The following is a 27,424-nucleotide window of genomic DNA, read 5'->3' as shown; positions in this document are numbered from 1 at the left end:
GCAGGTGATGTTGCGAGGACATATCAGAAAAAGGCACGAAGAGTTTTTTTTTTTATATGCATACAATTTGTTCTAAATTTTGCCGCGCTAGTCTGAGTGGCCTTGCAAGCAAAGGAGCCTGTGCATACGACATTTGTTTATACTCTTCAGACTGTCTGAGCCGATGCGATAAACTGAAAGGCACGTTCCACAGAAAATCCGGCGCCCGCTCTGTTGGCGGAAAGTCGGAAAAATACCTCTCTGGTAAGAGGCACTTTAGTTGGTGGTATGGCCAGACACCTTTGGCACAATGAGAACGAACACATGACATGTTCAATGTGGCAGGAGCTGCCAAACCAGAGAGTCAATAAGATGTAAGGGTGAAAGCAGGACCTTTAGATCCCAAGTCAGGCACACTATACTCCTATAGGACACGTTCATACGGCTTCAGTAAAGAGGGGCTTTATATAGCTATGTGTAGGGTGGCTTAAGGCTGCATTCTAATGATATGTGACAGAGGCAGCAATTACGGGATACGGTGAATAAGCAGGTAGCAAAGTGCGGCTACTCCCATGAGGCTCTGCAAGGAGATTTAAGAACCCCAAGTTTTGTTTATCACTACCAGGTTGTTGCTTAATTTATGTGATATTTGGTAATAGTTTTGAGGCGACATGTCAGTCGTGCAAGAGCCTGTTGCAGGAAATATGAGTCAACTGGACCAGTTACAGGTTAATGAAAACCAAGGACAATGGAGGCTTGATGTACTCTGCAAAGGATGTAATCAAGCTTTGTCAGCTTACGAGCACCTTCATTAACAGGATGATGAAGTCTGAAAAGGTCCGGCGAAGTAGCAAGCTGTGTAAACTTTTTATTTCATCATTTTTTCTCACTGTACACAGTACCTGCAGCTCATCTATGAAAACAATGATCGTGCCCATGCTGAGGCGCTAAGTTGCTGCACCCACTGATAGCGAGCTGGGCTGGAAATGTGAACTCAACAGTAGAGCGACGTTTATGGCTATGGCATAAACCTCTCTCAAGAAAGATTTTCCATCTGCAAATGGTAATTTTCTTCCTTTCTTGTGTGGTCATTTAATAAGCGTACTCGGCTGCTCGCTGAATCTTGACTGCAGTTGCACTCTGAAGCATGAACATTCTTGTGATCGCAGCTAAGAATTTCACAACAGGAACACTCGATGCGCCTTCTTCCATTGAAAATTAAAAACCAGCAAAATTGTATGGGTTTACGAGCAGCCAATAAATATAGTAATAAAAACTTTCGGCGCATATCCGTAGCACCTTGAGGTAGACCGGCTCTATGAAGGACGCTTAGTTCGGTCATGCAAAATGCGGGAAGCCATGACGGATAGCGTTCTGGCGTACAAAGTTTAAAGTCTCCAACTGAGTCGAAGGTCCCAGATTATCATCTAGATTTAACCTAATAAACATCTTCATATGTCCACCGTAACATTTGTCAGAAAGAGATAGAAAGGTTGGTTACATGTCACATTTTCACAGAGGTTGCTCATAGTAGGACATTTTTTTTTATTGGATAGCGCTGAATGCTTAGAACAGGTTGATATCAATTTGTGTATAAAAGCTGTATGCAGGAATGAGTAAATGGTATAAAAATGACACACGGAAATCGCGACATAGTTAAGTAGTTATGCATTAGGCTACCATGGAAGCTGAACAGCTTCGAATTGTTCACAGCCGGGTGATTTTTTCATGTGACAAACAACTTGATCCAAATGCAACATCATGATAATGCGAGCTCTCCAATCGAGTGGCCTTGAATCACCCTCACATTAAGTTTTTCGGGGTACACTCCAGTATACATCCTTGCCGAGCAAGCGCTAAGTGCTGACATGGTTACACTAGACATGACAGTATATACTAATTCATGTTGCCAAATTGTGTGAAGCGGAGCTCTTATTCCCTTAAAATAAAAGGCTTCTACCACGCCGACGCCTTCCTGAAAGCGCAGCCAGGCGCAGCTCTCCCGAACGGTGGCGCCGCGGCGGCAGCGACGGGAAGTAGGTGCCTCCCGCCGGTTTCGGGTGACGTAGCAGGCCGCACCTAGTGCGCTTCCATCGAGCGGCCATGAAAGTTGTTTCCTCCTCCTCCACCATGTTTAAACTCTTTTGCCAAAGGCTACTTTTAAGGTGGTTTCTGGACAAAACTTTTCTTTGCAACAAGATAAGGTATTCTTCGGATTTCTAATTATTCTCTAAGATAAAAAAAGGTGTGAACTATATGGCGTATGATGACAATGAAAAAAAATGAAGTTTGTTCTTAAAGAGCTTAAAGTTCTTAAAGTAAGTGAAATCATCGGTAAACTCAGAATCTCAGTAGCAGTGGTTCTGCGGCTTATCACATGATGCTACTGCACGGCATGCTGTCACGAATTATCACCATATGAGGTTAGTGCTTTGAAAAAATAGAATATATCATATTTTTGCGATTCTAAGCATCTCCCTGACTGCACAAAAAAATTTTGGTAAAAAAAGTTTGCATGCGAATCTAAGCACCCCCATTTTTGCGAGGAAGAGAGCGTAGTCAAGACTGCCAGAATGCTTGCTGACTCAGTGGAGCCAGAGCCGTTGGAAACCCAAAGTATGGTGCCATCTCCAGCCTTTTGTGTTGCAGCGTCCCTGCACTGCATGACAGCTGGTGGCGCAGGACGGCAAAAGCTGGATAGCGACCCCGATTACTCTATCGGCATGTTATCACGTGGAATTGGAATCGGCGGCCATTCGGCAGATCTCGATAAGTTTCGCAGGCATCACGAGCTCGCGTTGCTTTGTTTGGTATCAGCTTTTCACATCAGTGATGGAAGTTGGAATGAGTCTGAAGAGGGTTGTCACAACTTTATCTTCAAGTACACTTCAGTCGCGCTTGCAGAAGACATTTGTTAAGTTTGTTTGCCAAATAAATTATTTCTTGCACCTGTCTCGACAAGATAATGACAGGAAAACAAGGGGGAAGGGAAGGCAATTTAGATTTTTCGAATCTAAGCACCCACCCTCCTTTTTGGGCCTCACGATTGTGAAAAAAGTTGGCACTTGGAATGAATAAACACGGTAGCAGTGGCATACAAAAAAAAAACAGACAATGTAGAGGAGAAAAAAGAAAATGGGACACAGTACATTCTAGGACACGCAAAACAGTCACAGCAGCAGCGAACAGAAAAAATGATAAACAATGGAGCAAGAAATCTGGGTGAAATAAAAAATATATCGAAATAAAATCAGTAGGTACAGAGACTACAGAATGAATATAGGGCAGTCAGGTAAGAAGAGCATTCTAAAAATCAGTTCGGAAAGAATGCAGTGAGCACTGAAATAGAACTAGGCGAGTATATACTATAGGTGTATTGTAGTCAGAAGGATGGACAGTGTCTGTTACATGATATGGATGTGTGGAAAATGGAAGATTTTCTTGCAGTTTTCAGCACTGATGTAAGGAAGATTTCAGCTACAAGGTCTAAACAAGATACAGAGCTATGCATACATTTAAACAGAAAAAGGTCAGCATGCATGCGTCTGAAATCCAGGGAAGGAAAGGGATTAGAACTAAATAAGGGAGATAGAGTCATAAAAGGTGAAGGGAAAAAAATTCGAATAAACTAACAAAAACCTTCTGTGCATATTATCAATGGCCTCTTCCAAACAACTATTGCATATACAAGAAGAGGAGAAGGTCTTAATAATAATAATAATAATAATAATAATAATAATAATAATAATAATAATAATAATAATAATAATAATAATAATAATAATAATAGCAATGCTTTTATTGGACATAACGAGACAAATAATAAATCAGCAGGTCAGCCCAACTCCTGTAGGCTTGTTGGACCATTCCCTGCAGTCAATATTTATTTTACTGCCTTCTGCAACACCTCCTTGGAAATGAATGGATGAATGAATGAACTTGAATACTTGAGTAGCACCCACTTTTCGTTACAGGCTTGCTCAAGCATGCAAGAGCTTCACTGTAAAGCAATGCATGCTGATACAGTAAAAGCCCGCTACAGTAAGCTCAAATACAATAAAAACTCAGATGTCAAAAAGTGAAACTGCAGTCTCAGTTCGTCATCCACAGATGACGATACATTTTTTTTTTTTTTGTTTACAGTAAAGACATTTTTAATAAATCCCGAACAGAGTAAAGTGCGTCTGGCCACGACGGCTTACTTCTTATGAAATAACCCAGAATCACGAGGCAAATTTATTATTCTTGTTCAGAGAAAAATAAATAAAGCTAAAACAATGTGTAGTGAACTACACGAGGATATACGAAGACAAGGATGAAGTAGGCGAGAATAGCACGAAGACGAGGATAAGGACGACGAAGTGCCGCTGCGCTGCTCGAGCTAGCTCGTGAAGACCTAGACTGGCTGTGTTCTTGTGTGGTTCGCCTTGCAACTTCGAGAGGGCTATTATCCCTGTTAAAACACAGTAAAAACCCCCTTTCACTTGGTGGAGGTGAGCATTTCCTGCCGCCCTGGAGCTCCGCAGCCGCACACTCCCGACACAAGCAATGACAAACGCTACCACCCCTAGTGCAACCGGCCCCTCATCCGCTGTGTTCTACGCTGGAGCTTTGCGCCAGCGTGATTCTCCTATCTTCAGCGGAACCGGCGACCATGACATGGAAGATTGGCTGGCCTCATACGAGCGGGTCAGTATTCACAACCACTGGGACGACAACCAAAAACTCAATAATGTCATTTTCTACCTAACGGACGTTGCAAACCTATGGTTCCGCAACCACGAGGCTGATATCACATCGTGGTCTACTTTCAAGGCTAGTTCTGCCGATATTTTCGGCCGGCCTGCAATGCGCAAATTGCGCGCTGAGTAACGCCTGCGCGGCCGTGCACAGCTTCCTAGTGAGAATTTTACCAGCTATATTGAAGATGTCGTAGACCTGTGCAAGCGCGTGGATGCTTCAATATCAGAGAGCACCAAGATTGATCACATTATGCAAGGAATTGATGATGATGCGTTCCAGATGCTTCTGGCTAAAAATCCAGCCACCATCGTCGACGTTATCAACGCATGCCACAACTTTGATGAATTACGCAAGCGCCATAACATCACTCGCTCTTCGCTCTCACACCCGGCGCCGCTTGCAGCTTTAACACCTGAAGCAGACCAGTCCACCTTGCTGCCACAAATAAAGCAGTTCGTTCGAGAAGAAGTTGCCCGTCAACTATCCCTCGTCCGCCAACAAGTTGCGGAAGCACTCCCCACGCTTCCTGAAGCTCCTGTTGCTCCTTTGACATACGTCGAAGCACCAGTCCAGTATAGTCAACCTGCTGTTCCAGCCCCTTTGACCTACGCGGCTGTGGCTGCGCGGCCACTGCCTGAGCCGTCACCACCCATGCAGCCTGTCCTACGCCCTGCACCGCTTCCTTAAACGGCCCCGCTTCATCCTCCCACTCCGCGCTATTACAACCCTTGGCGTACTTTGGACAATCGTCCTATTTGCTACTACAGTGGTTTCGCTGGACATGTGGCCCGTCGACGTCATCGTCGCATGGCCGAGCCTGCGTCTACTGATTACTCGCCACCGCTGCTTCGTTCTGCCCACTCTCCGCCTGCGTATGCCACAGAACAGCGTTCGTATACAACCCGTCGTTCTCCTTCTCCGCGTCGCCGGTCACTGTCACCAATGCGCCGTCGACCACCACCTGCTGACGAGGGAAACTAAGCTCCGCGGTTCCTGAGGCAAGAACTGCGTACTCTGCGAAAAGCTCAAGGCCTCATACTTCGCCCACGAACGTTATAATGATTTCTATCGATGATATGCGTTGGTCGATACGGGTGCTGCAGTGTCAATGATTCATGAGCAACTCTGCCGATGATTACGAAAAGTTACGTCATTTAACGGTTTGTCACTCCGCACTGCCAGTGAAGAGAGGATTGCACCTTTAGCAGCATGTACAGCGCGTGTCGTCATTGAAGGTATTTTGTACAGTGTCGAGTTCGTAGTTTTGTCATCTTGTTCCCACGACGTGATCCTCGGATGGGACTTCTTGTCTAAACATAACGCCGTGATCGATTGCGCCCGAGCTGAAGTAGAATTTTCTGCACTGTGCGATGCACTGCCTGACGACAACCGTTGAGTGTGTCCTCAAAAGCTCACCATCGCTGAAGATGTCGACGTAGCACCAGAGGACGCCGTCTGCATCCTTCATCCACCGCAAGCACCTGCTGCTGCCATCTGCTGTTCTCGATGTTCACGGTGGCTTCACGAAGCTACTCATCTACAATCCGTCTCCGCGCCCGAATACTCTGCAACGTGGGCAATCTCCCGGTTCTAATCAACCAGCCCACCTTCTCCCTGACCTGGACGCCTCCGAGACCTACTGCAGTAACTACATTGATGCTCTGCAGTCTGATCCGACGCCTGATTCGTTGCCAGCTGACTTCTTTCGAACTGCCATCGATGACGCTCTTCCTTCCACCTACCGGACTCAGCTTGTGGCCCTTTTACAGACATTTCACTTCGCTTTCGACGCTGCCCACACACCTCTCGGCCGTACTTCCACAGTCGCACATTACATTCAGACCGGCTCTAACTCGCCTTTTCGACAGCGCCCCTATCGTGTGTCAGCGGCAGAGCGTCGCGTGATCAATGAGCAAGTTGAGGACATGCTACAACGTGCTGTAATCCGTCCATCACAAAGCCCCTGGTCTTCACCAGTGGTGCTAGTGAAAAAGAAAGATGGCTCGTTTCGCTTTTGTATAGACTACCGGCACCTCAACAAAATTACCCACAACGACAATTACCCCCTTCCGCATATAGACGACGCTCTTGATTGCCTCCAAGGTGCCGCGTACTTTTCATCTCTTGATTTACATTCAGGTTACTGGCAAGTACCAATGGCCGCCTCTGACAGAGAGAAGACCGCATTTGTGATGCCGGATGGCTTCTATGAATTTAATGTGATGCCCTTCGGTCTGTGCAATGCGCCCGCCACATTCGAGAGGATGATGGATAACATCTTGCGGAAGTTCAAGAGGCACATCTGCCTCTGCTACTTGGACGACATTGTTGTCTTTTCCACCGACTTCGCTACGCACCTAGAGCGCTTGCAGCAAGTTTTGGTTTGCCTTACTGATGCCGGCCTGCAACTGAATCTCAAGAAGTGTCACTTTGGTGCCAGGGAGTTGACTATTTTGGGGCACACCATCTCTAAGGAAGGTGTTCGCCCTGATCCGGCCAAGCTGCGCGCAGTGGCGGAGTTTCCTAAGCCGGTTTCGCTCAAGCAACTTCGAGGCTTCATAGGTCTATGCTCCTATTTTCGGCGCTTCGTGCAGAATTTTGCTTCAATAATTGCACCCCTGACGAAACTACTCGGAGGAAACAATGACTTAACTACGTGGTCGGTCGAGTGCGATAAAGCGTTCAACGCATTGCGCAGTCTTTTGACTTCGCCACCAATCCTTCGCCACTACGACCCGACAGCACCCACCGAGGTCCATACTGATGCAGTGGCGTTTGCCTCGGAGCTGTCTTGGCACAATGGAAAAACGGTTTTCACAAATACGTCGTCGCGAACGCGAGTCGTGTCCTCTCTAAGCCGAATGCAACTACCAAATTGCGGAAAAGGAGTCATAAGGACTCTAGCCTCCGTCCTGTGTCTGCTGCGGTTTTATTTTCCTTATGTCTCACCAACTGGCCTACACATCTACCCTGCTAAGTTATGTGTCTCCAGACGTAGGCTCTTTTATGTGTTCTTTGTCCCTTGAAGAACAGTGTACCGCCCTGTGTTGTCTCTAGCCTCCGTCCTGTGTCTGCTGCGGTTTTATTTTCCTTATGTCTCACCAACTGGCCTACACATCTACCCTGCTAAGTTATGTGTCTCCGGACGTAGGCACTTTTATGTGTTCTTTGTCCCATGAAGAACAGTGTACCACCCTGTGTTGTCTCTAGCCTCCGTCCTGTGTCTGCAGCGGTTTTATTTTCCCTATGTCTCACCAACTGGCCTACACATCTACCCCGGAAAAAGAGTGTTTGGCAATTGTGTGGGCATTAACGAATTTCCGACCCTACCTTTACGGTCCCCAGTTTGACGTCGTCACGGACCACCACGCGTTATGTTGGCTGTCCTCTCTTAAAGACCCGTCCGGCCGCCTCGCACAATGGGCTCTCCGCCTACAGGAAGTTGACATCCGCATTATATATCGCTCTGGCCGTAAACACATGGACGCCGAGCACTGTCTCGTTCCCCCCTCTCCAACGAACCTGCTTGCTCCACGGCGGCTGATCCTGTCCTCTCCTCTCTAACCATCGCTGACATGCCTGCGGAGCAGCGCAGACCCGTGGCTCGCATCTCTTATCGACATCGTGTCCACTTCTCCTAACGCTGCTGCACCTCCTCGGGCTTTACGCCGTCAAGCACCACACTTTGCCCTATGAGATGGTCTCCTCTACCGCCGCAATTATATGACGGATGGTTAACGGTGGCTTCTCGTCATTCCCCGCCATTTACGACATGAAATTTGCGCCTCTTTCCATGCCGACCCTCAGTGTGCCCATCCTGGTGTAGTCAAGATGTTTCAAAGAATCTCTCAACGCTACTATTGGTGCGGCATGTACGGTTATATTCGCAAATACGTCTGCTCCTGCATCGCCTGTCAGCGCCGTAAGTCATCCACACCTCGTGCTTCTGGCCCCTTACAACCACTTCCATGCCCGGCCCGCCCTTTTGACCGCATTGGCGTTGACCTTTACGGACCACTTCCCTGCACGGTTTCTGGGAACCGGTGGATTATCGTCGGCATCGACCACCTCACCCGGTATGCCGAGACCGCCGCCTTACCCGCCGCTACTGCCTGTGAAGTTGCCCTGTTCTTACTACATCATTTTGTTCTTCGCCACGGCGCACCGCGAGAGCTGCTAAATGACCGAGGACGCGTCTTCCTATCCAACGTCGTTGAAGCTCTACTGGCCGAATGTCGCATCATACATCGGACCACAACGGCCTACCACCCTCAAACTAATGGGCTGACTGAGCGCTTCAATCGTACTCTCGGAAATATGCTGACGATGTACGTTGCCGCCGATCAGACTAACTGGGACGCTGTTCTTCCTTTCGTGACATACGCTTACAACACCGCCACGCAGTCAACTACTGGATTTAGCCCTTTTTTCCTCCTTTATGGGCGTGAGGTGTTGTCCACGATGGACACTATTTTACCATATCGTCCCGACTCCTCCGAGTGTACTCTCCTTTCAGACGTTGCCAAACATGAGGAGGAATGTCGCCAGTTGGCCCGGTGTTTTACATCGGTATCTCAAGGCCGCCAAAAGCATCACCATGACAAAGATCAGACGCCCCACATTTTTCCTGCAGGATCCCTTGTTTGGCTTTGGGTTCCTGGCACCCCACAGGGATTGTCATCAAAATTTCGAACTGAGTATCACGGCCCCTACCGCATTATCCGTCAAACCTCCCCTGTGAATTACATTGTAAAGCCATTCACTACCTCTTCGGACATGCGTCATCGCGGCCGCGAAACTGTGCACGTGAGCCGCCTCAAAACGTACTATGATCCGCTCCTCTTGCCCTCACCATAGGTCGCCAGGATGGCTCCTCCTCGCCCCGGGGGAAATTGTAGTGAACTACACGAGGATATACGAAGACAAGGATGAAGTAGGCGAGAATACCACGAAGATGAGGATAAGGACGACGAAGTGCCGCTGCGCTACTCGAGCTCGCTTGTGAAGACCTAGACTGGCTGTGTTCTTGTGTGGTTCACCTTGCAACTTCGAGAGGGCTATTATCCCTGTTAAAACACAGTAAAAACCCCCTTTCGCTTGGTGGAGGTGAGCATTTCCTGCCGCCCTGGAGCTCCGCATATGGGCTCCGGAATATGGGCCCTACTGCGGCTGCACCAAATGCCCACCACCGCCCACAATAAACGATCACCATGCTGCCACTGGTCAATCAGCATGGCGTTATTATTATTATTTTTTTTTTTACGCGGAAAGCCACGGCTACTCTAGCTTGACTCAAATCCACCCAATCAATTAAACACGATGGCTCAAAGTGGCTTTGATCGGCAGCTTCGCTCATTATGCTAGTGCGGTCTCTACGATGTGGCTGCAGATTCATCGGTGAAGGTTTCACAAAAAGCGTTCTAATGCAGGCAGAGGCCACTAATCGAAGATTTAAGGCAGTGACCGTATAATCGGAAAGCTCGGCCAAAAATCAGAATTCTTCAGGGAAAATCAGAAGGATTGGCGGCTATGTAGCTGTATATTGTGTAAGGACTGCATCAACACTATGTATCTTGCGAAAAATAGGTACCAGCAGTGACATTCAACTGATTTTCATACAAGGAACGATGCAAGTAATGCTCATATTACCTCCCACCTTGATTTGAAGGGCCTCTTAGTGCTGTAAGCAGCGCCATATACTGCAGTCTATGTGGCATGATACATGGTGCAGCTCACAACAATCAAACACAGCTGCTAGAACCAAAGTGAAAAACGAGGTGGATCTGAATGGGGGGCTGCCCCATTCATATCACACCACCTACAGCAAATGACAGACGTTAAGAGTGATCCTGCCATAGCCTTTGGCAGCACATGTAATAAAAATGAGTGCAAAAAAAAAAAAAAAAAGACACCAACTGCATAATGTTGATCGCAAGGCCCATCAAATTCATGCACATGAATTCAATGATGTGGCATGTTCTTACAAACAGACAGGCAGATTAAAACCAAGGCTTTGTGGAGGCAGTCCAGTGCGATATTCCGCAGTTTTTTTCTTCTCCGCATGATGCAATGTCACATTATGCTTCGTGTAGAGTTATGACATAATAACAACTAGTTAACACTAGCATTGATTTTTCAGTGTCGCTCACTGATGTGGTATGGGTCACACACTGATGTACACCGATGTATCAGCGCGTCGTCACTCTTCACTCGTAGTAATCAGCCTTCCAGGAACACATTCATGTAAGCGTGTCCTGCACAGCATTGGATAGCTGCCCATGTTTTTAAGTGAGTGAACAAATGCTCATTTCACAAAATGACAAGTGTAATGTCCTTTATTATTCAGCAGAACCTCACCAAATAATCTGTTATTTGCTAACTGATGCTACTGTTCACAAGTGTAACTGCCACCTTCGTGTAAGCAACTTCCAAGTTGCTATTTCTGAGAACGTAGTCTTCTGTGATCAGTTTGCACCACACAGCACTACCAGTCGCAGCCATTGTAGCTATGCGCGTCATCCGCAAATAACATTCCATTTCCCATTTGAATCTAACAAGTCTGGTGGAGTGCACAGCAAAAAGACAGCAAATACTAGGAATCATCTGATGCTCCAGAGAATAGCTCGAATGGTGAAAGTCGCAGGGTTGTGCACATTAGTTGCATGCACACTTCCACTCCAATTCATACTCCAACTTTGTCATATAATGCTGAGTGACTGCATGGCCGATGACTACACACAATGTTACTAGAAGACTAAGCATCACAAGGGATGATACTGCAACATGCCTAGCACCGCATGGCCTCCACTCAGGACCACAACGACGACGAAGCGGCTGTTGGTGCATGAGGGGCGCTCGGGATAGACCGTGTCTGAAGATTAAAAAGGCTTGTTTTTGGGTCTGTCTACACATCCCTGTGCGTCTGCACGACCCTACGTCTACTCGCACATCTACGGCTCCTTGGGTAGTGACAATAGACAGTATACACTATGTAGGTTCGTTTAGATATTCACCAAGCTGGAGCTGTTAACAATGAGTTGCCAAGCTAGAACTTGTGGAGAGCACTTATTGTGCACATACTACAGGCTCAGAACAATATGCATTTACCAAATGAAAGAAAATTAAAACATCTCTGCCTGGGCCACCACCGTACAAGGCCCTGTACAATATTGTACAGGGTAATTAAGGAAACTGGGAACACAATGTAACACAATGCATGCACAGCACAATTTCTTTCCTTTCACTGTTGACAGATAATTGCTTGAAAACCATGCCAAAAGAAACCTCACACCTGCTATGACGTCTCTGTAAAAGCCACAAATCCCAGTGGAAAACATTTCGGTTGAAAAAACGTCATCCGGCAGCAGTGGCCTCAGCCTAACTTGGAGTACGGTAAAGAAAATCACTGAAAAACTTTTCCTTCTTGCAAAGCTCCAAAAGTTCTGTGACGCATACAGGTATGAAAACGACGTACCCTGAGAGTTCTTCTCCTTGTGACTCCTGCTGGCCTTCTTATCACACACAGAGTCGAGACAGCTAAGAAACCTTGCATCACAATCATCCTTGTCAGCCAGGCAAGTGCCATAGCAGAGGTCATGCTTGTGACAACATGAATTCATTTCCTTGAAGGGAAGTTCCTTGGTTTCCAGCTATAAAGCACAAAGCAATAAGTAAGCAAGCATCCGCGGCACATTTGAGCAGGATGAAAATGGCCACTTCAACTGCCATACTTATTCTATGTTATGCCCACAGCTTTTTTACAGCACAAACTCTTAAATCAACTTAGATTCGAGAATTCATAAACACAATTCACTGAAACTAGAAAAATAGCACAAAGGGGTTGCCCCTATAAAGCTCCATCAGCAAGTAACAGCTACATGTGTGCCGGCCACTCTACACTTCTGTGCCACGTGTAGCAGATAACGCGCCCGGCAAGGAGCAAGAGTCGACTACAGAGCCATTAGTTCTTGCGACGGCCACTGGGGACACCTCTCTGGGCGGAGCTGTGGAACTGAGTTTGTTCTAATAACGCTGATCAAAAGATTGCACTGCAGCCAGAACTACTCCTAGCCGTAGCTGACGAAAGCAGTGAGTGGCTTTGACATTTCACAGGAATTCCTCAAGATGCAGTACTTCGCCTTGCCTTGAGACCTGACAGCGTGCGTGCTGGCTATAGACCTTATGCAAAATTGCTGCCATCTATCGGCCGCCACGTGCGTTTCCGCCATGTTCAAGGGTAGCTGCAGTGAGGAGCGGCAGGCGGCATAGGGGGTTGCGCAGCCGGCTGCGTTAATACTCGTTGTTCCCGATAATATTGACGTACTGTTGTGCCCCTTGTTGTACACAAAATTAAAAATAAGGGTGTAGAAGAAAAGAAGCAGCAAGTTACAACCCTTGAGCTTTTTTTTTTCTTCTTGAGGCTTGTGTTAATCTGCTCTCGCGTGGTTGTCACGCTAGGTACATTTTCGATCAACGGCGTGCGCGTGCATTGGAAGATTGCAAATCAGTACTCGGAGCTAAGGCAGACGAAATATATCGCCCACGGTGTGTTAAATTTGCCTGTAGACGAACTGCGCATCGCCTTTTCGCATAAAAGATGTGCAAAAGTGTTGTTTCTGATTTCCCTGTTGCGCCAATTCATCTCAGCTTTTAAGGTTTCATGCATACAAGCTGTCAACAAATTTCGCCCGTATGTATACGTCCAGGTATCCAGGTATCCAGAACAGGTTTCGGCACTTCAAAGGTGCCAGACTGCTCTCTTAAATTCCAGCGCGATATTCTAACGTCCTTACGCATTCAATTCATCGATGAATTGAATATAGTCAACTACGTCCAGGCTTCAGTTGCCGAGATACGTCTCCAGAACACGACCTGCAAAAGAAATGACTCTGAGTATATACGTGGCAGCAACTGCCCCTACCGTTTAGCTGCTCTCGTCTACCGCGCGTTCGCATGATTGTTGTTGCTATAGTCATAGCGATCACCATGCTGTTTGCTTTTTTTTATTAGTGCAAGATTCCTTTTCTGCGAGTTGTGCGAGGTGCATCAAAAAAAAGTTACGCCTTAATTTGGACCACACCAGTTTTCTCTTTTCCCACCCATATCACTGAAAAATGCCGTTTCTTAGTTTAACCTTCATGGCGCGCCATGAAACCCGTGTAATGAGGTAGGGATTGAAACTGTCAATCATTTGACAGTATCCACAGAGCAATTTCGTTTGTAGTGAGCCTTACCACGCTTAGCAGTGAGGTTTGCTACTGCAGCTATCGCAGTAGAAGCAAGAATGAACGCGCACATCTTCCAACTTTATTTTGTCTAAAAGTACCCAGCCCTATACATGCATGCATCACATTTTCTGTATGCTCATTGCTCAGTACATTCTACTATTGCCCTGAATTGCTGCTGGCAAATAATGTTTGTTGTTTTGCAATCTGGCAAAAAAAAAATCCAATGCATCACAGCTCCACACTGAAAACATTTGTGTTCTTTCAGTTGTCAACTGACTGGACGCCCCATAAATTCGGACTTTGCAAATGTGTTCGGCAGCTATAGAAAGAAAACCGCCCTTTAACATTAGACAGCCCGTATATGTTCGCTACTTTTTTGCAAAACGATTTCATGAAGAATGTCGCTAGTGTCAAATATTGCATGAGAACGCAGTGCGATTAGTGTTTTCATTCAATATCTTCACAAGCAAAGAAAGCCATTAAACCTCGTCCCCCCCCCCCCCCCCCCCCTCGTCTCACTACTAAGCTCACCCCTGACATGGACAACGAAAAACAATTGAAATATTTCAATTCTGTCCAGAATTACGGAAAGACAAAAAAATGCGGTATTGGAGAGGAGAAAGACTTTGCTGCAAAAACTGCGCATTGCACAAAGCACTGCTCGAACATGCGTCCACGATGGAGTTTGACATTGCATCTGGGTATAAGGCAGACCTCTGCTATGTGACTTAGCAGGCAGCAGTATCTGCTATATATTGATTTTCACGAAATAGAACCACGATGTGATGGCAACAGGAGCTACATATCTGAGGAGGATCAGAGCGCACGAAATCACGTCGTTGACCTGTCGCGTTTCGCCGGCAAATTCACGTGGTTGGGGGTTTTAGCCAGTAACATAGAATATGGGATCTGCAATATGGTTGATTACATGCTAACGAGATACATCAGCTGCCAAACGTTCAGACAGAGAATGGGAACAGTAGTGCACACGCTTCACTGGGAACTGTGAAGGTCCATCAGAGCGCAGTGTCTATTAGACATCAGTCCTATATTTAAAAAAAACAACCAAGAAACAACATTAGGCTCCTTCGTGTACGCGTAATGACATCGCAGACATGTTTTACACCCGGAAGCAATATCAATATGTTTTGCACTTTCATGGACGCGTATTTGGGTAGCGTATCATGGAATGCCCCGGAGCAACAACAAAGGTTTTGCCATTTGTAGCTATGCTGTTACCACCGTTTGCAAGGTTTGGCAGTGCAGTAACACTTCACAAAGTAATGTAGGCAGCGTGGGCAATTAATTGTCTATTATTCCGTCATTTTTTGCTTTGAATGCGAACAAATACACGAAAATCACAGCACAAAGCAGACGCAGCTAACGTGACAGCAGCAGCCGTAAGCGCAGCCGACGCACTCAACCCTTGAACATGGCGTCGTGTAGCACAGTTCCGATAGATGGCAAATTTTGCATACCGCACAGGTGCGAGGCTTTTACTGCAACATTTTATATGTAACTTCAATTTTGTGACAGTTCATGACAATCAGTTGTGAGAATGGTGACAGCAATGTCTGGAGGCTATTTCTAAAACATCCCTCCTCGTTTTCAATTCCTAACTAGAATATCTGACCAACAGAGCAAAAGTTGCGCTCACCAAACCTGGTGCAGACATCACGATCATACACGGCAGCATGACAAGCCAGCTACAGCCCCTTAACGTCTGCATCAACAAGCCTTTAAAGTAGGGGTTTTCAAACTTTTCTGTCTCAAGGAACCCCAATAGCCATCAAGATGTAGCAAGAAACACGCCAACTCGCCAGGCCATCACAAACAGGCAGTGTACGTTGAGGATGGACCCATCCTGGATTTTATTGTCGTTTAGTTCCCTTTTGTAAGCATTTGTTTGTTCTTTTCTTTTTGGCAATCAGCTTTGTTTTATTAAATGGCCTTCTCTCCCTCATGCTTACACCTCCAAATAAGAATGCAGAAAAGTAGTCCCAAAACCAACGTTCCACCTCGTTTGCATGCTCAGTCAAAGCCGGCGGCTTGATTGGCTGGGCTGTGCACCGAATCATGAGAGCGTGGTGTCAGGCTAGTTGGTATTGCATATCTAAATAAAAGCACTGGGAGCAAGACAAAACACGAAGAACGAAGAAGAAACGCAGACACATGTGCTGTGTCTGTGTTTCTTCTTCATTCTTCCGTGTTTCGTCTCGTTCCCAGCACTGTTATTTAGATACACAGAATCATGTTGACAACTAGCTCGGCTTTCACTGGTTATCTGCCGTTCCCTGCTCTGGTGGAGCGCAGCATAATTTTCTACTTTGGCAGACAATGATATTTTGGTGCAAATGGGTTCGCCGGCAGCAAAACTTCACCCGGCACCATCAAGGCCATCGAAACGCCCAGAAAAACACTCAATGAGATGTGCATAGCTTTTTTTTTTTTTTTTGTGGCTTGGCTACCTCAAATCTGCAGTGCCACATGCACTAATGCACAAATTTCAACACGCGTCATCTTGTGCACCATGGCCCTTTGCACTTTTTTGCCAATGTTCTACACTACGTATAATGACAGAGGTACTTGGCATGGTGCCAGGTGTGCTGAAGAGCTACCCATCAAGGTCCGTGCTGTGGATGCTGCCTACGCTGATGGCGCGAAGCTAGAAATGAGCTCGGATAAGAAAGCTAATGCTCAAAAATGGGTTTCAGTGGATCAGGCATATGCTTGGTCCGCACACGTAGAAGGAAGTGGACAGAGGTAGAGTAGGGTAAGAGGGCAGGCAGTCCAGGCAGAGCTAGCGGAACCCTCAAAAGCAGCTTGCGGAACCGCAGGGTTCCATAGAACCCTGAATGAGAACCCCTACTTTAAAGGATTGCATAAAAACTTTTTTATGCAGACTGATTCACTGAAACACTCAAGATAACTCCAACAGACCACCTCAAGTGCATATCACTGGAATTAACAAGCCAGATTGCTGCAGCCTGAAATGGCACTTAAGAAGGCTTAGCCGCATGCTCATCCTGAAAAAATCGCATTTCAAATGCACTTGAAACAGAAGGCTGCGCACCATACGAGGAGGACAGTGACAGGGAGACCAGCGACGGCAATAATGAGTAATTGGGGCTGGTTTGTGGCGAATATAGGTATGTTGTCTGCATTTGGTAGCTGCTGCTGTTTTAATTTTTCTCATTTTTCTGTTGGCTTACATTCTAGAAAATTTTTTTCTTTTGGCCTTCAACTTTCAGGTCCGCTTAGAATCGAGGCTCGCCTAGATTCAAGTAAATTAGGTAGATGACAAGGCTTGGTACAGCAGCACACGTGGCAGATAACTGGCATTTAATGACAATGAAGTGTGTTCAATCTGCTTGCAACTGTATTAGGTCTAGTGCAAATAAAACAACTTGTTATGAATGTGCAATGTGTTAAACATGTCAAATATAGCTGATATAGGAGCCATGCCAGTAACTCAAATGCATATGAGCAGCTGGGACACATGACAAGGGGGGCTAAAAAACTGCAAGGTGGTTGAATTGGATGTCTGCATTATGCAAATGTAAATGGCTCTGAAGTAGCTTTATGAAAGAAAGGTATGCAGTCTTTGTCACTTCGAGTGGTTAGAAAGATAGTATTGCCATAAGTGCATGCTAAATGCTATCACATTATACACAGAACCACCATTCAAAACTTATTTCTTGGCATACAAACAGCTTACATAATGCAAAGAGATCATTAACATCAGGCTCAGTAGACATGTACAGAAGAGCTTCCATAGTTTGAAAGCAAAAGACTGTTTGCTTGAAGCAACTGTCTTCGCATCCTGCTACTAAAGAAAGAAAACTGCACCAAATAAAAATGAAGTCTGCAAAAACTTCACCACCTGAAAGCCATAAGCACCACAGCCATTGGAGTCAGCTTTGTAACCAATCTTGGGTTTCGGTGATGATCCTAGTAACAAAGAAAAAGTGAAGAAAATAATACACAGAAATTGAGATCAAGGGGCAATGAGCGAAAAAAATGCAAACTTTCTGGAAACTAAAATGGCCTGGAAAAAAATCCAGTTTAGAAACCTGCCACACTACAGCAGGGATGCACAGGTGCTAAATCAAAATATTTAAAAAATGGAACAGCCCCAAATGCATTCAAACCTACTTGTACAAACCCATCAAACCCTTGCGACTAGTCATTTTGATATGCAGCCTTTGTCAAGAGCGTAGAGCCCAGGGGGTCTGCTTCAGAGCCATGTAGTGGCGCTGATTTAGCATTAATGGAGGTCCTTCCTACTGGAGGGGGCAGGATGAAAAATCTTACGGAACACTGGGAATGCATTACAAGCCACATGAAGTGGCTCAGAAGCAGACCCCCTGGGCTCTACACTTTTGACAAAGACTGTACCTGTGACAAGTACTGTGGCCTCTACCATGTTCTCCACTATGCTGACATGCTAGGAACAGTGCTCACATTCTTATGTAGAACCAGGGAAATGATCAGCTAAGGGGACCAGTAGTCTCACGGTGACTAACGTTGCCAAAGAAAACCAAGCAAGGGTTGAGTCCGAAAGCCGATCAAGAGTTTAGGAGGAGTCTGCAAGCCAAATGGCAACTAACAGTTACAGTACTTCATACATTTGCTAATATTTCTTTCTATACCCATGGGCTACTGTGGCACATGACACAACTAGGACTCACTGCATTTTCTCATAAATTCTTGAAGTAAGCACTCACACGAAATCCTGCCACAGCACCAAGTGTGTTTTTTTTTGCTGGTGACCTCATTTCTGCTTTTACCATATGAGATGAGGATAATGTGCCTATACAGAAGCAAAGATCATGGCCATAGCCAGTTGTCTGGAAGGAAGCTGGCTTTCCCACTGTATCTCAGCCAGTTTAGATAAGAGGGTGCCTTTGCTGGTGCTTATCAAGGAAGGTCCCTCCTTCATTCAGGGATGTTTCACACAGACAATGCTGACATTTTCTCAAAAAAATGCTAAAGTTCCCTTTCAGCCCACTGCTAAGCTGAAGCAAATTTTGCACCCACGCCAAAGTTTCTGTTTGACATCCACTATGTGTTTAACCCCCCTTCATGGATCACTGCCTTGTCGTGGCGGAGAGGCTTGCGAAACTCGATGCAGTCGTGAGTTCTGCTGTGTAGGGCCACCCAAGATAGACAGGTCACGGCAGAGAGTTCTGACAAAATGTGATTCACTGGAGAAGGTAATGGCAACCCACTCCAGTATTTCCTGCCAAGAAAACCCTATGGCCAGTCACAATACCATTAATGATATGGCGCCGGAAGATGAGCCCCCAGGTTGGAAGGCGTCCCACATGTTACTGGGGATGAACAAAGGGCGACTCCTAGTAGCTCCAGGACGAATGAAGCGGCTGGGCTAAAGCCAAAAGGACGCTCAGTTGTGGATGTGTCGGGAAGCGACCGGAAAGTCCGAAGTTGCAAGGAGATATATCACATAGCAACATGGAATGTAAAATCTATGACGCAAGGTAAACTGGATGTCGTCAGGCGAGAAATGGACAGATTGAACATTGATATCTTGGGTATCAGCGAGCTCAAGTGGACCGGAATGGGAGAGTTTAACTCCGGCGACGATTATGTCTTTTATTGTGGGCACGAATCCAAGAGAAGGAATGGGGTCGCTCTCATAGTAAACAGAAGAATGGGCAAAACAGTGCTAGGGTACAACCCCAAAAACGACCGAATGATTTCACTTCGGATCCAAGGTCACCCTTTCAACATAACAGTTATCCAAGTCTATGCACCGACCACTACTGCTGAAGAAGCTGACGTTGAGAGATTTTATGCGGACCTACAATGCCTTTTAGACCGCACCCCATCATCAGACGTTTTTCTCATAGGAGACTGGAATGCTAAGGTCGGGAGTGAAGAAATATCCGGAATTATAGGCAAGTTCGGTCTTGGCGAGCCAAATGAAGCTGGGCAGAGGCTAGTAGAGTTTTGTCAAGAAAACAACCTGACCATAGTGAATACTCATTTTCAACAGCACAAGAGGCGCCTGTACACATGGACTTCACCAGACGGTCTGTACAGGAATCAGATCGATTATATTCTTTGCCGGCAGAGATGGAGAAGCGCTATACAAGCAGTAAAAACAAGGCCTGGGGCCGATTGTGGCACCGATCATCAGCTTCTTGTTGCCAAATTTAAGCTTCGATTGAGGAAAACGCAGAAAACTAGAAGGCCTTTCAGGTATGATCTGGATCAAATTCCTTTAGAATATGCTGTGGAAGTGAGGAATCGATTTCAAGAATTAGATCTAGAAGACAGAGAGCCCGAAGAGATGTGGACTGATGTTCGTGATATAATACAAGAAGTTGCTACTAAAGTAGTTCCAAAGCAAAAGAAATGCAAAAAAGCAAACTGGTTATCTGAAGAGGCTTTGCAAATAGCTGAGGAAAGGAGGATGGCAAAAGTTATGGGGGAAAGAGAAAGATACAAGGTTCTCAATGCGGATTTTCAGAAAATAGCAAGGAGAGATAAGAATGCCTTCCTGAACATACAGTGCCAAGCAGTTGAGGACGACAGCCAATTAAGGAACACAAGAGCTCTGTATAAGAGATATCAAAGGAAGCTTCTGTGCCAAGCTGGGCGTGATAAAGGACAAACGAGGCAAGGACCTCACTGAAGCCTCAGAGATAAAGAAGAGGTGGCAGGAATACACAGAAGAACTGTACAAGAAGGACCCGGATGTGCAAACCCAACATAAGACGGTTGTGATTACTGATCTCGAGCCGGGCATCCTGAAGAGTGAAGTTGAATGGGCCTTAGCCAGCCTTGCTAAGAACAAAGCTAGCGGAATTGATGGCATTCCAGCTGAGTTGCTTCAAAACCTCAACCATGACGCTCTTAACATTCTGGATACATTATGTCAGAAGATTTGGACAACCTTGCAGTGGCCACAGGATTGGAAGAGGTCAGTTTACATCCCCACTCCAAAGAAAGGCAGTGCCAAAGATTGTTCCAACTACCGCACGATCGCGCTTATTTCGCATGCTAGCAAGGTGATGTTGAAAATCCTCCAAGGTAGGCTGCAGCAGTATGTGGATCGTGAGCTTCCAGATGTGCAAGCTGGGTTTCGCAAGGGAAGAGGAACTAGAGACCAAATTGCCAACCTTCGCTGGATCATGGAAAAAGCAAGAGAGTTCCTGAAACCCATCTACTTCTGCTTTATTGATTATGCGAAAGCGTTTGACTGCGTAGATCACAGCAGAATGTGGCAAGCTCTCCAAGAGATGGGAGTTCCAATTCACCTCATCTGTCTCCTCAGGAACCTGTATAAAGGACAAGAGGCCACAGTCAGAACTGGGCATGGTCTTACTGATTGGTTTCCGATTGAGAAAGGAGTGAGGCAAGGCTGCATACTGTCGCCCTGCCTATTTAACCTATATGCAGAGTGCATCATGAGGAAGGCCGGTCTGGACGAGTCTTCAGCTGGAGTGAAGATTGCTGGAAAACGTATCAACAACCTTAGATATGCGGATGATACCACTTTAATGGCAGAAAGAGAAGTGGAACTCAAGAGACTTCTGATGCGCGTACAAGAAGAGAGTGAGAAGTTTGGGCTTAAACTGAACATTAAAAAGACAAAGATGATGGCGTCTTGCCCTATCAAGTCCTGGAGCATCAAGGGACAAGAAGTGGAAGCTGTGACAGATTTTCTCTTCTTGGGCTCCAAGATTACCTCGGAAGGAGACTGCAGCCATGAAATTAGGAGACGCCTGCTTCTGGGAAAGAGAGCAATGGTTAGCCTTGACCGCCTAGTAAAGAGCAGAGACATTAGACTGCCAACCAAGATCCGTATAACTCGTGCTATGGTCTTTCCAGTTGTGATGTATGGATGAGAGAGTTGGATTGTGAAGAAGGCTGACCGCCGAAGAATTGACGCGTTTGAATTGTGGTGCTGGCGAAGACTCTTGAGAGTTTCTTGGACTGCCAGAAGATCAAATCAGTCGATACTGTCGACCATAAACCCTGACTGCTCATTGGAGGGTCAAATTCTAAAGTTAAAGCTCAGCTACTTTGGTCATCTGATGAGAAGAGAGGAGTCGCTGGAGAAAGATTTGATGTTGGGAAAGGTTTAGGGTTGCCGGAGAAGGGGTAGGCAGCGAACGCGATGGTTTGACGGCATCCTCGAGGCACTGCAGATGAAGTTATGTGATGTTAGGAAGATAGAGACCGGAAAGCGTGGCGTGACATGGTCCATAGGGTCACAAAGAGTCGGACACGACTGAACGGCTGAACTGAACTGATGTGTTTAACCACACTTAAAAATTTATGCTAACAGCAAGAATTTCTGGCCGAGCCACTGGCGCTACACACACACAGTGGCACCTAGTAATCACGTTACAAATGTAAGCAAATTTCTTATTGCTTAGATCTGCAAGTGGGAAGACATTCTGAATACATATTTGCTTGAAATTCCACAAGTCGCAAATGTTTACACCCGACAATTGGAAAAGTAAAGTACTCCCAACACTCATCAGATTTACGTCCAGTCAGCATAAATACATTGAGAGCCAAGAAATGCAACACTGGATTTAGTTCGGCATCAGCACTCAAGTGCTTTCAAGATGACAGTAAGCAGCAACCACTTTGTGAAAAGATCTGTAGGTCAAGGATGGTGCCAGGTGCCCACAGTGAACACCATCAAAATTCTCCCCACACTATATATATACATATTGCATTTTCGTTGGTACCTATTAGTCCATTCATGGTATGAGCACACTAGCAAACCAGTTTTAGCTTTTCCATTATGTCGTTCATGTGTTGCATGCATGCTGACTCAAACAAAAACATAAGGATGCTTTCATGCAGAAAATACACCGAGAATGAAAGGGTACTGGAACTTCACAAATAGAAAATTTCATATCTTTTTTTCTTTTCCGGATTGTGTCTTTTTGCACATTATTTTTTGTTTGTATTGCAATGCACAAGTACTTTTGTTTTTTGCTTACGCATCTGCGTCTTTTTTTTTTTTTTTTTCCCAGCACCTCTGCCCTTTTTCGAATGCGGCGGAAATTAAAAAAAAAAAAAGAAAAGAGAAAAGAAAAACTACCACAGTTTTTTTACTCTACTTTGCAACATGTGCTCGGAGCCTTGACAACTATATTTTGCAATGAGCCTGCATTGTCCGTAGACGGCACAAGAATGCTGTATTGGGCGAGTTGGTGCATTTGAATCATAGGAAACGTAGCGCACACGAGCGCTCGTGTGTGTATCCCTCATTATGTCCTTGTCTTCTTTGCGATACGTTCCCATTAAGTCCGTAGACGGGTTGGCTGAAAACTTCTTGAGCCTCGCACAATCCACCTAAGGGATTCATCGCGCTTATCACAATCCTACCGTGAAAGAAAAAAAAAAAACTTCATGCTCCATATCACATGCATTTGTGTCCATTCGCTAAAACAGATGTCATCTTATCGATTGTACCCGCTCGATCGCGCTATCGGCGTGGACACTAATTCACTTACCGTCAGCGCATTTGTACGCGCACTCAGGCTCCTTAGAGTCTTTCAGGACACCTTCAACTGTGTTCAGTCCGTTCCTAATCGCCTTTATCCCGAACTTCAAGTCATCCAGATAGCGCTCAGCTTGATGCGTCAGATGCCGTGCGTAATCAAATATTGTTTGTCCGGATACAATCCAAGCTATTATCGTTACGCCGACCGGAATAAGTCGATACCAACCATGGAATGACGGAAATATCATTGTTACGTCAGTCAAGCAAGGGAGTTAAACCTGCTAAAACCTCACGCATATTTAGCAAGACTGCAAACAGCACTACTTCCGCCATGACAGCACTAGGGCGGAAGCGGTACGTGGCTTGGCTCGACCCGGAAGCGTATTGACTACGGGATCCCGCCAGTCGTGATAAGCAACTATAGCAACGTAAGTCCAAGTTTTGGCGGACATCGCGTCACGGCGAGAATTTGTCACGTGAATTTTGACTTCCGGGTCGTTTTTGTGGTTTGGTTGCTGCTGGTATTGCTTGCAGGCGTGCGGTTTCGACCTTTATTCTCTTCATCTTTGCGCTCTTTGCGCTCAATTTGCTAGGAATGTGGTGTTGTGCTCGGCTTCCAACTACGGCAACTCAACAAGAACGCGATACAAGATGTTCAGAGTGCCGTCGAGTTGTGAACGGCGAAAACAGTTGGCCGTTCCAATCTGCTGGCTGACCGTCGACGGCGAGCTGCACGGGCAACTCGAGAATTTATTTCTCGAGTATAAAAGCTAGGAAATTTTGTGAAGTAGGTTGTTTGCTCTCCTTCAAGAGCACAAAGTTCTCGCTCGGGCAACTTTGGATATGCGCTACAGCCAAGCTTTCTAAGTCTTCAAAAGGTTCGCAATTTGTTTTGTTTGGCCTCAGTCAGTACAGCGTGGTATAATATTATAAGTACTGAACAATTTTCTCCCCGGCAATTTCTGCTAAATGCAAGTTTCTAGAACTACGGTCTGTGCTTACCAATCAGCTGTCGATCTCGTTGCCTGGTCAGCGTGTCGCCGTTAGTAGTTGGTAAGATTTATACAATTGTGTATACATTGCTGTGCAAGCAATTATGTTCCGATTTAACTCCAGATAACGAAACACGCTTTCACCAGCGAAGCAATCAGCGTGAGCATGCGAAAATTGCGGAGAAATACAAGCATTTTGAAAGCCTGCTAGTGCAGACCTAGTATACATGTAACTTTGGTGTTTATTATTGTCTTGTGTAGGAAGAGAGACAGTTAAAGGCTGTTGCAGTGATACAAATTAACAGCATTTTTCCATACTCTGGGTCAGAGTCATGAAATATTCACTTCAGGACAGCTATTTTTCATATTTCATTATATATATGCCACGTAGAAAAGCTGACAGCTGAGATACATGGTGTAAAACCAAATTTTGCTGTTCAGCAAAGCAGTTTTATAATGGTCTAGGTGATGCTTAACGTGTTCATTCAAAACTTAAATGAATACATCTACATAAGCTACATATAGGCTGTTAATGCATACATACTGGAATGTGGGAATGTATAACTTCTGCACCATATGCAATGTGTTCAAGGTAAAGGAGTCAAGCACGAAAAGCCAGGCATAAAGTCAACTTGTCTAGTGGTTCTTCACAATGAAAACATCAGTTGAAAGCAAGGTATCAACACTTAGCACAGCTTTGCTACGGAAGCTACTTGTGATGCAATGCAAGGTGCTGCATACATGAAGTTATGTTATTTTCACTCGCTGCATGGCCTTCAGATGGAAAACAAGGTGCTGGTGGCCATTGGCCATCTCAAGAAATGCAAGATTCTGCAAGGTAGGCAGAGGTTGGCCTAGCTATAGCAGCTTTTATGTATAAGGGTAAGAAATATGAATCTTGTCGAGGCAATTGATTTCTGTGCTCCGTACTAAGCATTTTCTTACAGCTTGCTATTAATCACCCACAGGTCTATTGAAGCTCATTTCTACAGCCCGTACTAGGCATTTTGTCACAATTTACTATTCCTTACTCCCAGCCTTGCTTGGAGGTCATTGATCACATGCTGTAAAAAATGTGCTGCAAAAGTTCTGCTGAAGAAAGTAATATAAGGTGTAATTATAGTACGAGAACGGTTTCCCATTTCCAAGAATCTTTGCTCTTTCATGGCTGTATAATAAAGACTAGTCACTTTTGTGTTGGCTATTTTCTTGTGCCTGACTGTTTATCTTGGTGCCCGTAGCAAAGCTGTGCTAAGTGTTGATACCTTGTTTTCAACTGATGTTTTCATTGTGAAGAACCACAAGACAAGTTGACTTTATGCCTGGCTTTTCGTGCTTGACTCCTTTACCTTGAACACATTGCATATGGTGCAGAAGTTATACATTCCCACATTCCAGTATGTATGCATTAACAGCCTATATGTGCCTACTGGAAACATCTGAAAGTATACAAAATCTAATTTTTCTGTCCAACCAGACCCAAAGCACAAAGTACACAACAGCAAAATAGTTACAGGCTCTTCCCAGCTTTGATTGGAAGAATTAATTGTTTCTCATCCTGAAGTTTCTGGAGGTTTCAAAACACACCTTTTGTTTTAGTACTTCCCTTTTTTGACCGACATAATGCAGCAATCAGTATCGGGGAATTAAGCATAGGAATTTCAAACATGTAGAGCTTCCACAGTTGCATGTGAATGGCGTAAAATGTCCCACACATTATGCTTGGATAATTTTGCTTACGAGTAGGGTTTTCTCGCATGAACTGCACCCTCGGCAAGTGGATATGTCTCTCTGACTGCTGGAATATAGCTATGTTACTAGCCAACCCAGGCCATCAACAAGCATTAGTAAAGGTTTTTGGCCATATAGTCTTGGCTATATGCATGTTGGGGTATGATGTATGCAGAATGAATACAGCAGTGCTAAAAATGTAACTCATACATCATGCATTGCATTTTCCTAATACAAATTAAGTAAAAATCAATGCTTGAAAGAGATTTTTTTTTTTTTCGTGATCCTCCTAATGTTTTCATTGATTGACAGTATGATGTTAGCCACGATACAGTTCTTTGGCATTCTACCTCCTACAGTTTCCAGAAAAAATAAAAGCACATATGTAAACAAAATCAATTGAGCTATCAAGAGCGTATGTAGCTTAAAATAGCGAAGATTGTGCACACTTCTAAGGCTTCAAACACTGATAAGTATATCTAGATCTTCTGAAGGAATAGCACAACACATTGTTAGAATCGCATGTCACAATTTTAGCGTTGTACCGGCCGTGCTTGCAGGCAGCTGAAGTACACAAGACAAGAAACCCTAGCTGCTCTGTCTCTCGGGCAGTGCAGCATAAACCGAGAAAGCTTTGTAAAGGCTGCAAAAAAAAGTGCACAATGTCCTCCTGGTATTTGCATGCTTTCAGATCTTAGCAGTCGCAGCTGCAACTTGCACGACAGTCCGCTCCTAAGCGCTAAAGAGTGACTGCCGGTAATCTAATTATCTGGCTTCTGCTAGCGCGAAATACTTCTAAAGAATGCTTAATCTAGTATATTTTAGAGTTATATGTAGCAACTGCGTGATAACATCAACGAAAAACGAACCTTGGCTGAATGAACGATGCATGTTAAACTTCAGCGCGAAGAGACGACACACGTTGTAATGACTGCACTTGCAATAATTTTTCAACCGTTTTCTTCAAACACGAAATGTTAAATAGGGTCATAACATGTGTCCAGATCACTATGACCTTTTCTACGACTTCATTCGCGCTTATAAACACGTGAAGAGTCGAATTTAAGCTTGTCGGTGCAGAGTTTCAAGCACAGCGCAGCAGACGCCCGTCTGGCAGAAAGACCCGGAAGTCGGAATTAACCAGCATGCTTTGCGGCTCGTTCAGATATAGCCACCTATAGCCACTGCCAAAAAGTAAAAGCGCAAATGCGTCAGTTGTGATGTGTCAGTGGGCGAGGCCCGCTGAGGAGCGTTTG

At 45.4% G+C, this 27,424-nt stretch overlaps 1 protein-coding gene across 1 annotated transcript in view; it reads right to left on the bottom strand.

The window, feature by feature from the left end:
* LOC146203533 (group XIIA secretory phospholipase A2-like) overlaps positions 1–23,842 on the bottom strand; it is a 33,872-nt gene extending 10,030 nt beyond the window's left edge. Inside the window, exons 1-3 of the mRNA XM_084588829.1 lie at positions 23,456–23,842; positions 17,833–17,900; positions 12,197–12,371 (exon numbers count right to left, since the gene is read on the bottom strand). Of these exons, the coding sequence (XP_084444955.1) occupies positions 12,197–12,371; positions 17,833–17,900; positions 23,456–23,693 (481 nt within the window). The 5' untranslated portion in view covers positions 23,694–23,842. The remainder of the gene's footprint in view (positions 1–12,196; positions 12,372–17,832; positions 17,901–23,455) is intronic.
* Between the last annotated feature and the right edge of the window lie 3,582 nt (positions 23,843–27,424).

Source organism: Amblyomma maculatum, chromosome 1 (assembly GCF_055883805.1).
Source record: "Amblyomma maculatum isolate TAMU_Amacu chromosome 1, ASM5588380v1, whole genome shotgun sequence".
In the NCBI taxonomy this organism is placed as follows: domain Eukaryota; kingdom Metazoa; phylum Arthropoda; class Arachnida; order Ixodida; family Ixodidae; genus Amblyomma; species Amblyomma maculatum.
Note: the sequence above shows the minus strand (reverse complement) of the source record. Positions and strands in the feature narration are given on the sequence as shown.